This window comes from Schistocerca gregaria, chromosome 2 (assembly GCF_023897955.1).
Source record: "Schistocerca gregaria isolate iqSchGreg1 chromosome 2, iqSchGreg1.2, whole genome shotgun sequence".
In the NCBI taxonomy this organism is placed as follows: domain Eukaryota; kingdom Metazoa; phylum Arthropoda; class Insecta; order Orthoptera; family Acrididae; genus Schistocerca; species Schistocerca gregaria.
This window is the reverse complement of record NC_064921.1, coordinates 222,389,552-222,402,498: the sequence shown is the minus strand read 5'-3', so window position 1 is coordinate 222,402,498 and position 12,947 is coordinate 222,389,552. Positions and strand designations below refer to the sequence as shown.

At 43.0% G+C, this 12,947-nt stretch overlaps 1 protein-coding gene across 1 annotated transcript in view; it reads right to left on the bottom strand.

The window, feature by feature from the left end:
• Positions 1-768: 768 nt before the first annotated feature.
• The window catches only part of LOC126336722 (glutathione S-transferase 1-1-like), an 89,478-nt gene continuing 77,299 nt past the window's right edge, over positions 769-12,947 (bottom strand). The window contains exons 5-6 of the mRNA XM_050000705.1: positions 2,269-2,430; positions 769-1,041 (exon numbers count right to left, since the gene is read on the bottom strand). Of these exons, the coding sequence (XP_049856662.1) occupies positions 871-1,041; positions 2,269-2,430 (333 nt within the window). The 3' untranslated portion in view covers positions 769-870. The remainder of the gene's footprint in view (positions 1,042-2,268; positions 2,431-12,947) is intronic.

Sequence of the window (12,947 nt, the reverse complement as noted above, 5' to 3'; positions counted from 1 at the left end):
TGAGGTGCTGCCCTGTCTTCAATTTTACCTTCTCATGCAGCACTAGAAGTAGTTTTGCCACGCTTCCAAGTCCTGTCTGTCGTGTATAGAACTCCGCGTTCGTATTCCTTATAACTAATTTGCTGAAATCTTCGACTTCTTTTTGAATTTCACAGGGTCTCTTTCTAAGTGAAATAAAATAAAAATAAAGTAATTTGAACCTAGTAGCTGCCTTGTTGGAAGGTTTACTCGTCTGTAGTACTAATTAGCACTAAAACCGACCATTTCTTTTCTGGTGTACCAGGCGATTCGAGTGGATGAGAACTTGCAAACTTTCTAATCCTATCTACGTTTGGTATACCTTTGCCAGTTTAAGTGTCAGCTCTCTTACAGGCTTGAGTGATACGGTGTAGCAGCTTTATGCTTTCCTTTTCCATCCCGCAGAACTCTAGTACGTCATGTATTATTTTGCGATCACCACTTCGTATTAAGAATCTCCCTTTCCTTTTAGGGGTCGCGGGAGTCTTATTCGGACCCCGTAATAGACCTGTGGCAGCGTCTTCACTCATTTCACAATACGAGACGAGCAACAAACTACGCGCAACACAAAGCAAAACAAATCTGCGAACATACGAGGTATTCTGTAATGGTTGGCACAGCTGTAAAAGCTGTGAGATATACTTCAACAACCAAATATCAAAACACCGCCATCTAAAACTGCCACGATATAGTGCCCGATCTATACTACCTTTTGTTGTCATCTATAAATAGTAAACATTGTACGAGATCTCGTCATACAAAAATATCTATTTTTATTGAAGGATTCTTATCAGCTACTGATGATGTAATTACTGCTCTTAGAGCAGCCTAAATATTTAATATATAATCCATTTATTGTTTGTTGACCGACATCTCTGCGAGTTTCTCTGTCAGTTTCTGTAACAGTTCCTTTAAAGCAGCAAATGATGAATTGTTTATCTCGTCGAAGCAGGGAATAGCTTTCTTCACACGATCCAGCCATCTGCAAATGTTGCTGTATGCCTTGAGATCCACTCCTGACCACTGCAACATAAAATTATGCACTGATTAACTACTATGGATAATTCCGGTATGCAGGCAATTCTGAAAGGTATTCTGATACACGCTACAAAACAAAATATTCCTTAGTTGTTGTTTAATAAAATCAAAGTCCTAATATTAATGATGGGTCAAGTCAATAGGATAGGGCGAAGCTTAGAAAGTCCACCCTTCCTCTTTTGTACGATGATTTCCAGAGACAAAATTGTCTGTTACACAAAAAATTCGAAACAGTTAACTTAGTTGTATTTAACTGCACTTCACTGGAACCCTTTGAAGGCTGTTGCTTATGCAGCTACATATAAATTAACAGCATCATACAAGTTATTTCTTAATTCATAAACTTTTTGCTGAGCTTTGAAAACAATTTTTTGACAATATTATCCTGCTCAGTATGATCACCGAAGTGTTTAAGTCCTGCATACTATTTCAGGTTGAGGAACAAATGAAAATCTGTAGACAAGCTCTCAAGCCCGCGCAGTGCATACTTACTGCGTGACCAAAACTTTGAAACAAACTTGCTGCTATCTTGGTACATGAAGTCACACTGATTGACTAAATATTTTCCCTGTTGCACTGATTAGTCAGTTTACAGGTTTTTGAGTACGTTGGGTGTCCTCCAATGTCCAGAACCCATCAATGCGTTTTGTCATCAGTCTACTGACTGGTTTGATGCCGCCCGTCACGAATTCCTCCCCTGTGCTAACCTCTTCATCTCAGAGTAGCACTTGATACCTACGTCCTCAATTATTTGCTTGACTTATTCCAATCTCTGTCTTCCTCTACAGTTTTTGCCCTCTTCAGCTCCCTCTAGTACCATGGAAGTCATTCCCTCATGTCTTAGCAGATGTCCTATCATCCTGTCCCTTCTCCTTATCAGTGTTTTCCACATATTCCTTTCCTCTCCGATTCTGCGTAGAACCTCCTCGATTAAAATGACTAATACCTTACTGTATTTCCACATGACTGTCATTATGAATAGCTCAGATTCGTCCATTGCGTTTATACATTTCTGCTACTTTCTTGTTCTGAATGGAGTCTTTTAAACCGCAAACACCTAAGCTGTATTCAGTGTGATGAAACAGATTCTAGTCGCTAATCGCAGACACTAGCAAGGCCATTTTTAAAATTCAGCAAGGCAATTTTTAAAATTCCTTTATCTGGAAATTGCTCTGCTTAGTCTGGTTTTCAGGAGAACATGCACGCAATTACCTCAGCACTGCTGGCGGTGACAGCGAGGGCATAATCAGCAATGGTGACGTGGCTGCCAGTAGCCCAGTCTTTACCGTCCAGGAGCTTGTCGAACGTCTCGAAAGCTGCCATCATTTTCTTCTCTTTCTCTGGATCGCCAGGCTGACCATAAAAGATGGGCATCTGGAAAAAGAACGTTGCAGACACAAACCGAATCATGTGTAGTCGTGCACGTAGAAAATAATACAACCAGACAAATGCAGTGTTGTTATAAATGACTGATGTGATTTTAATAAATTCGTTGTAGTAACATTAGTTGATATATTGTCAGAAAACTCAACACACACACACACACACACACACACACACACACACACACACACACACACACACACACACACACACACACACAGAAAACTTAAAAAGTTCTGCCACGAGAGCGCAGCGGTGAGCAGTTTGGCAAATGGCGTCAGGCGCCGAGAAAGTGTATATTGTGCTTGAAATGCATTCACATCAGTTTACCGTGACATGGCAACGACATTTCGTTCTGAAGTTCAACAAAGATCCACCAACTCCATTTGGCCAAGATACGGGCAGTTTACAAATTCTGGATGCCCCTACAAGGGGAAATCAACAGATCGGCCTGCAGTGAGCGAAGATACTACAGACAGCGTGCGGGCGGGATTCGGGAGTAGCCCTCAGAAGTCGACGCACAGAGCGAGCAGAGAGCTGGACATACTATAACCAACCATTTGGAAGACCTTAAGAAAACGACTGATGCTGAAGCCTTACCGCTTGCAATTGCTACAAGCCCTGACTCCCGGTGAAAAAAGTCAGAAGCTTCGAATTTTCGGTACAGTTGCAACAGGTTATGAAGGAGAAAGGATTTTGTGAGAAACTCATCTTCAACATTTCAGCAACTTTTTTATGAATGGCTCAGTGAACAGACAATATGTTTATCTTGGGGACAGAATCACCACGCTATGGTGCTGCACATTCGATATTCACCGAAAGTTAATGTATTCCGAACAGTCTCACTGTTTAAAGTTTACAGTCCCTTTTTCTTCTGCGAAAATATCGTTAGAGACCGCGTCCATCTGGACATACTAGGAAACTGGCTCGTCCCACAACTGGAAACCTATAGTGTGGACTTCATCTACAAAAACAATGGTGCTCAATCTCGCTTTAATCGATCGTGAATTCTTAAACGGAAAATTGAGAAACCATTGGATGGATCCTGGTGGGGATAATTAGTATCACGGTCTCCACATTCTCTCGATCTAAACTCATGCTATGTTCTCGAGTGTTACGTGAAACATCAAGTGTTTACGCCCCCTCTATCAAGAAATTTACCAGAACTGCGAGCTCACATAACAATGCTTTTGGACATATTGATAGAGACATATTGAGCCGAACGTGGGAAGAACTCTTATTGACTTGATATCTGCAGAATCAGTAGGGAGGCAAAAAGCGCGAGAAAAGCCACTGCAAATATGAAATGGTGGTACATCGATAACTAATGTAACCGACACAACGTTCAATTCAATCATGCAGACGTGCATGCTCTTTGCCATACAGGAGCCAAAGTGTCAGTTTCGGGGATGGAATTCCGTGTCTGTTGCACGTGGTCAGACAATATAGGAACGGTTAACGCTGTTTCTGAACGACGCTGGAGTTACCGTCCGATACGCCTTTTTCGAATCATCAGTCTCCTGATGGGTCTGATACGGCCCGCCACGAATTCCTCTCCTCTGCCAACCTCTTCATCTGAGAGTAACTTGCACCCTGCGTACTCTATTTGCTTCATCTCTCCCAATTTATCTGCAGTTTTTTCCCTCTACTGTTCCCTCTGGTACCATGACACTCTTTCTCTGATGTCTTAATAGATGTCCTACCATCCTGTCCCTTCTACTTGTCAGTTCACCGCACATTCCTTTCCTCTCCGATTCTACACGCAACCTCCTCCTCATTCCTTACCTTATCAGCCCACTTAATTTTCAACATTCGTCTGTAGCGCCACGTCTCAAATCCTTCGATTCTCTTCTGTTCCACTATTCCAACAGCCCATGTTTCTCTACCATACAAAGCTGTGCTCCAAACGTATATTCTCAAAAATTTCTTCCTCAAAGTAAAGGCCTGTTTTTGAAACTAGTAGACTTCTCTTGGCCAGGAATGCCCTTTTTGCCAGTGCTAGTCTGCTTTTGATGTCCTCCTTGCTCTGTACGTCATTGGTTATTTTGCCGTCTAGCAATCAGAACTCCTTAACTTTGTGAGCAGCAATCCTCATGTTAAGTTTCTCTCTGTTATCATTTCTGCTAATTCTCTTTACTTTCGTCTTTCTTCGATTTACTCTCAATCTATATTCTGTACTCATTAGAAGGTTCATTCCATTCAGTGCATCTGAAATGCTTCCTCACTTTCACTCAGGGTAGCAATGTCATCCGCCAATCGTGTCATTGGTATCCTTTTACTTTTACCTTCAGTGTTAATTCTACTCCCGAATCTTTCGTTTACTTCTATTATTGTTTCGTCGATGTACGGATTGAACAGTAGGATCGAAAGACTACATCCTTGTCTTGCACCCTTTTTAATCCGAGCACTTCGTTCTTGGTCGTCCACACTCATTATTCCCTTTTGGCTCTTGCACGTGTTGTATATTACCCTTCTCTCCCTATAGCCTACTCCTGTTCTCATAATTTCGAACGTCTTGCACTATTTTACATTGTCGATCGCTTTTTCCAGGTGGACAAATCCTGTGAACGTGTCTATTTTTCTTTAGTCTCGCTTCCATTATCCACCGCAAAGTCCGAATTGCCTCTCGCGCCTTTACCTTTCCTAAAGCCAGACTGATAGTGATACGTGGCTCCGTTGGCGCCAGTCGCTTCTCTGTAATGATGTAAGACCTCTGCGATCGAATCTGCCTCGCGTGGTCGCGGTTTCCCCTCTTTGGTCGATTTTCGGTTATTTAAGCCACGTCGCTGTGGGGTGATAGCTGGTTTCGATCAGTTGCAGGCTGATTGGCGGTGGTCGCTCTTTTGCGCACGCTCTGCTTCTTACACTCATGTGGACAGCGGGGCTACGGACGGAGACGCGCGTGCAGTCGGCGGGCGTCTACTGCGTCCAGTGAGAGCGCTATGGTCTCGTCTGTGCTGGTAAACGTGTGAAGGTCGCTTGGAAGGTATCGGCCTGCAATCTGATATGGTACAGAAGCAAACATTAACGGCTCTCCCAGTGTTTGGACGCCCATGTTATCTGTTTCGTATTGACCATTGGTGCACAAAATATTGAACAGTGGTTACCTGTGTGAAATGGTAGACTTGCAGAGGACTGGAGGTTGTCTACTTGTGCCTCGCCGACATAAAATTTGGAGCAAGTTGAAGTTCTTTCCATTGAGTATGTTGAGAACATAGGCAGCATCAGGAAGGTGCACGATGTGCAGGTGATGGTATGGAGGCGATGAGAGAGGAGCAGGAATAATATAAGCTGTTTGTGAAAAACAGATGATCTACTCCTGCGAAAGGCTCATTGCGTGATAATATTTTGCATCTGATATATTATTTCAGTGTGGGTTAAGTTGAAAAGTAAGAATGCTTGTGGGTCTCTTGTGTCCGTATTCCTGTTTTTGAAATTTTTCTAATGTTTTAAGGATTGTTACTCAGGATACTGCCCAGTTGCTCTGTAGTTTTCTTGTTGTTGTTGTTTCAGTGTATAATCAGCGGTGCGCGTCGTCCGTTGTAGCTGGTCGTTTTAACTGGGGGACGAAGTCTTGGCGGCCGCCAGTTTGAATTGTAATCGATAGCGCGGTCGCTGTATTTATTAGTAGACTCCAGTTCTCCGGCGAATTTGAGTATTTGATGACGTCAAGGCGTCCGTCTCTCCTTCACCGACTCTCTTTCAGCTTTCACTCAGACTCGAGCCTTTTTTTTTCCTCACTTCTGATGTGCCATAACGTATCACCGTAATCTTGTAATACCTGAAAGAGGCTTTTCATTGTACTGGGTTTGTAATATTTGATTCTGAGAGAGAAATTTTGAGTTGTTTCTGCTGTTATGTCTTAAAAGGTGTTCTGCTTCTATGGGAGTTTTCTCGGAAAAGAATTTATTGTTTGTAGGGTTCTCAAGATTGATGTGAAGAGGCTTTTAACATCATTTGTTGCTTGGGGTGGGTTTTGACGCCCGTAGACATTTTGTCTGTTTAGTAATGTTTCAGATTCTAGAGGAATTATATATATATTATTCTGGGGTATTGGTAAATAAAATCTGTTGGAAATTACGAGCCCGAGTTTGTGTTTAGTTGGTAATTATTGCCTTGTGTTTATTGAGTTGAAGTATTCTTGAGCGTGCGTCCCATGTCTCAACTCACATCTGGGTACCCCAGCTGGATGGATGAATGAATGTGCCAGCACTACAAAAAATGACTTTTCTTTAGCGAGGTGTCTGATTGTGATCTGTAGATCACCTCGGATGAGTGTGTCCGAACTTTCCAACAATGCAGAACTCACGGCTGTGCGCGGCCTGCGGGCACGCGGGCTACCTAAAGGTTCTGCGATCGCCTACGAATATCTGCGATTCTCTGGTTTTCAGCCAAAAGAGACTCAATGACAGCTCTTTTTGGAACGCTCGCCCGTTACACACGGCATTTTGAAGGCTACGTCTAGTGCTACCACCTATCTAAACTTTATAAAACTGTAGGAACTAAAGCGGGAATATTCCACTATGTCCCTCAACAAATTAACATTTTTTCCAACCTAAATTGGCCAAAAAAAAAATGGGTTGCGTTATTTATTGAATGCCCCTCCTACCAAGGATGCAGAATGTGTTCACAGTATATTAGCGTGCTATCTCCTGGAACAGAGTTATTTTTTTTTGTCCCGTGTGCTTACTGCTACCCACAGTACAGCACAATCTGTGAATGATATTCCTGCCAAAGACGCAATTTCTACTTTATTCACGACGTATAGAGCATTTAATGTTCCAAGCTATGTAGCATTTCTAGGGACTAGTAGATACTCGTGCCCCATAAAGAGTGTGATTGCTTGGTTAGCTGCTGTTGGGAGTCAGCTCGACCTCAATAAGTTATCACAATCCTAGGTTATGTTCCGCTTTCAGTGGCTGATTATGGTTCAATGGGAAATAAAAATGTTGTGGGTAACTGAAAGCACTGCCACTTAAAATGTGAGCTCTATGTCAATTACATATGATAAAATAGAATGCGAGGATGTTATTCGTGAGTCCTCAGTTCGGGATGGCGGGAAAATTTGAGATCGTGGAGGTAGAAAGCATGAAGGAAGAACACGAAGACTCTTAGTCGTTACAAATAATCTATCTATGACTGTTACTGACGTTAGTAAAAAAAACTACATATTTTTTACGCATATAGTTATTGCAGGAATTGTTACAGCTCATATAGAGTACAGTCAAATTCACGTGAAGCGGCTTCTTCGTAGATTTGCATGCGAATGCTAAAGAGTTTTATGGGCGCAGAAAGACGTTTCAGCAATGCTATGCTAAAGATGGAGACTCAGGTAGTACGTAAGCACTGACGACGAAACTTTGATTCCTATTCGCAAAACAACTACTGGGAACAATCACGTCGGCAGTATGCCATTACACATGTACAATCCGACACTAATAAATGGGGTCCGCAGAGCGAATCCAGGAGTACATAAACAGTTCGGTCACGAGCGTAGCGCAGTAACCTCCATGGAATGTCCAAATACGGTACAGAGAGGGAAAGAATCTTACCAAGGGAACATTATGCACGCACATCTTAGTGCGTCATCGACAAACAAGAGCGCAACTCTTTGTTGAAACTTACGAAGATTACGGCTGGTGCGATATGTCGAACCACACAAACTAACATAACCAGTTTTAAACCTCTTAGAAAGTAATCAATTGAAGCTTAAAAACCAAGAAAAAAGTAGTAAAATGCTAAGGATCTAAATTACAATCAAATTTAAACTTCCTACAAGCATTTCAATGTGTAATTTAGTTGCTCAGTATTTTACTATCCCCTCCTTCCGTTTTTAACCATATCTAAATTCTAAACGTCGACGTTTCTGGAAGCAGAAATCAGGTGTGACAATTTGTGCATTCCGAGGCTGAAAAATGGAATAAAATATGATCACTTCTTTCACGAAAGCCGTATCAACTACTGCCAAAAACTCAATTAAGTTGCTAATATTTCCGGTCTACACATCACCTTCTGGTCAAGAAATTAATTACAACATTCGAGCTTTCTGGGGCATTACGTATACAGGGATTCGACAAAAATATGGAAACTCTGCGAGAAATGGATGCAAGTACATACATGTAGGTTCTAATTGAGCCTGCAGATTGCGCCGTTGTATTTGACAACGAATGGCACCTGCGCCATGTTCTCACTACATTGCAAGTGTCATAACACTGTCCTGCGTAGTTGTGAGTGCGATATGTCGGAACTGAGTGAATTCGAACGTGGGCAGATTGCCTGTGCTCGTATACTGCGTGCTTCGGTAACCAAGGGAGCCGAAGTGTGACGTTAAAAGACACACCGTTTCGGAGACTTACGAGGGGCGTTTGAAAAGATCGCGCCAATTTCGAGAAATGGCACCACCTGCGCGTATCGAGGTCATGTTTAGTTAGTAGCATCTTTGGGAAGAACGCACACCAAGTTTCAGCCATATTGGTCTATTTCTGTGTGTTTGGAATTCGTGTGAATCAAGGAAGTCGAGTGACAGTCAAAAAAATGGACGAAAAAGAATTTCGTGTGGTGATTAAACATTACTTTATGAAAAGCAAAACGCCCCAGGAGACTAAAGAGAAGCTTAATAAACATTACGGTGACTCTGCACCTTCGGTTAGAACAGTTTTTAAGTGGTTTCAAAATTTTCGGAGTGGCCATATGGCCACAAGTGATGGTGAACGTTCTGGACTCCATGTGGAGGTTACAACTCTAGAAATCAGTGATAAAATCCACGATATGATGATGAATGACAGAAGAGTTAAGTTGCGTGAGATTGCTAGTGCTGGGGGCATCTCAAATGAACGGGTCATAATATTTTGCATAAACATTTGGACATCAGGAAGATATCCGCCAGATGGGTTCCGCGATTGCTCACGCTTGACCAAAAAGGGAATCGTGTGAAGTGTTGGAAGGAGGGTTCGCAGCTGTTCAGGAAGAATCCGCAGCACTTTAAGCGTCGTTTCGTCACTGTGGATGAAACGTGGATACATTACTATACTTCTGAGACCAAACAACAATCTAAACAAAGGGTCACCAAGGAAGAATCTGCACCAAAAAAAGCGAAGACTATTCCTTCGGCCGGAAAGATTATGGCGACTGTCTTTTGGGATTCGCAAGGGATAATCCTCATCGACTATCAGGAAAACGGTGAAACTATTACATGTGCATATTATTCATCGTTACTGGACAGTTTGAAAACAGAGCTGCAAGGAAAACGACGGCGATTGCACCGCAAGAAAGTCCTTTACCATCATGACAATGCACCAGCACACACCTCTGCAGTTGTGGCCGCAAAATTATTGGAAATAGCATTCCAAGTCTTTTCACATCTCCCCTATTCTCCAGACTTGGCTCCTCGGACTACTATTTGTCCCCAATTTGAAGAAATGGCTGGCGGGACAAAGATTTTATTGAAACGAGGAGGTGATTGCAAGAACTAACAGCTATTTTGCAGACTTGGGCAATTCCTGTTATTCGGAAGGGCTCAACAAATTAGAACAGCGTTGGACGAAGTGTATAAGTCGAAAAGGAGACTATGTGGAAAAATTTAAAAAAGGTTTACCCCAAACAAGTAAGTAGTTTATATTTTGGCACAGACTTTTCAAACACCCTTCGTATTCCATATACAGCGAAAGCGGGGAAGCATCATTCAGTATGTCACAACGCTATCCAATTACTGGTATAACTGAGGGGCTGTTCCGCTGGAAATCGTGCTCAGGTGGCCAGAAAAGATTAAACTCGTCCGCGGTGGGCCCTTGATTCTTTCGTTTGGTCACGTGGATGGACCCTGTGATGAGACTATGTCTCCCATGCATCTTACGACAAGTTTTTGTTTCCTTCTGAGCTGAAATGTCGAATATCTGAAGAACTGAAACTATTATAATTGCACCGAGCACGGGGTCCCAGGTTGGATTCCCGGCGGGGTCAGGGATTTTCACCTGCCTCGAGATGACTAGGTGTTTGTGTTGTCCTCATCAGTATAGGTTGGGAACTTGTACGGGCGCTGATAACCGCGTAGTTGAATGCCCCACAATCCTATCATCATCATCATCATCATCATCATCATCATCATCATCATCATCATCATCATCATCATCATCATCATCATCATCATCATAATTGCGTAGGCTTCCTCGGCCATAGTCAGTCAAAGTAAAAGTTTTCTGGATACGATACCGCGTCAAACTGTATAAAACTACTGCTGGATAAAACCAACGTTGTGGCCACGGCTGCAGCGGCCTCCTCCTAGTTCTACCATTGCGTTCTAGCTATGCAGAGTCCCTTTTATTTTGTTGTTACTGTTCACAGTGCATGCCATTACGTCATAATTTTGAACGATAGCTTATTCCTTTGGTCACTTAAGGAAGGAGAGAGAACCTTCATTTTAATAGTTTACTGCGGAGGAGGGAGAGCGCAACCTCTGTTGTCTTCTATTATGTGCCATGATTAGTGGTCACCGGAGAATGAGGAGTTGGCTCCTGTTTACCAAATTCTAGACGTCAGCCGAGCGGCGGCAGTTACTCGCCGGTACTGCTCGCGCCTCGAGTTGACAATTCGGTCTGTTGGGCTCTGATTGCTGGCAGCCAAGTCGGGGAAAGCCCGAGTCCATCCTCTCTATTGATGTTCGTATGGTGTTTAAGTATTTGGATGAGCAGAGGACGGACTCAGGCTTGTCCAGTCTTGGCTGCCAGCAATCAGAGCCCAACAGACCGCACTGTCACGACGAGGTGCGAGCACTACCGGCGAGTAACTGCCGCTGTGCAGCCGACATCCAGCATTCGGTAAACGGGAGCCAACTCCTCATTCTCCGGTGACCACCAATCATGGCACATAATACAAGAGCCAATAGACAACAGACGTTACGCTCTCTCTCCACGGCAGTAACTTATTAAAATGAAGGTTCCCTCTCCTCCTTCCTTAAATGCACAATGAAATAAGCTATCTTTCAAAATTATGACGTAATGGCATGCGCTGTGAACTGTAAAAACAAAATATAAGGAACACCACATAGCTAGAACGCACCAATAGACCCAGAAAGAGGCTGCTGCAACCGTGGTCGAAACGTTGGTTTTTCTCCAGCAGCAGTTTTATACAATATGACGCGGCACCACACCCACAAAACTTATGTCGAGTTGACACTATGTGCCACACTGGGACACGAACCCTGGTTTCTTTGTTCTAGGTTAAGTCGATAGAGCACTTACCCGCTGAAGGCGTAGTTCGTGGGTTCGAGTCCCGGTCTGGCACGAAGTTTTAATCTGGCGGGAAGTTTCGTGTCATCTCACATTCCACAGCAAAATGAATATTTTATTCTGAAAATCTGAATATCAAATGGCATTTGAAAACTATGCAAAAGAATAGCAAATTATTTGATTGTGAAAAAAAAGTATTTTTCCCTGCGAAAATATTCCCCGCTGGGATACGAACTGCACTATGGGTAAGATACTCTTGTATCCCACACACTAAAACAGAAATTTACCGACGGCGAGTGTAAATTCGCGTAATAATGCAACAGGAATTATACAATTTTTGAAATGTACTTCATTTTCCGAGTGTGATGTATCGCCAAACTTCGATAATGTGTGAAAATAGCCAACTCGTGCAGGTTCAACGAAATCGTCGAAGGCGAAAGCCTGATTCTTGCGTGTCACAGCTAGTAAACGGATTACTTTTGTCCATGGTAGTACCGTAATGGTTCGTTATTATTGCTTTTTGTCTTATAATTTTTGTTCCCTCAATTTGAATTTTGCTGAAGCATGTGGGACCCACGCAACAGAGAGCAACTGGGGATACTCAGCGTGTAGGAGGACGGACGGCCAGCCTGAATGGTCACAGGTTCTGTTTGAAACACTGAAAGAAAAAAAAATCCTGAACCAGCGGACGCTTCAGGGCAGATGCGAAAGGGATGTACAAAGTTTCGAGAACGAATATTAAGTGAGGAACCTTGGAACATACTACAACGCAATATTTCCCTAGGTGACGCGAAGCCAACACTGCTTTGGGCGAGCTCAGAGGTATTTATGAAGTCATTCTTCGTGCTCTGCATACGTGGCTGGAATGGGAAAAATTCTCTGTGTTCCATTTGCAAGTACCATCTGCCATACACCCACAATAGTCAGCCGTGTACGGATGTAGATGTAGAACTTAAGGCTGTTAATTTACAAGCAACTTCTTGCAGCTGATCCGAACACAATCACTGCAACACCTATATTTATGATAAATTACAAAGATGACTAATTGCTTTCAAGAACAGCTGTGGGGCCGTACGCAGTGCCGCCATCGTCGTGTTTACGTCATTATATGAGAGAGAGAGAGAGAGAGAGAGAGAGAGAGAGAGAGAGAACGCTGTGGTTTAAAGTGAAACATTGTCATGCATTATATTCGAAAACCAGCTCTTAAAACGCCATCCAATCTGCGGCAGGGTTGCAGGCGATGCAGCAGCGAATGACAGTAATGAGTGTATCTGCATAGTCTGA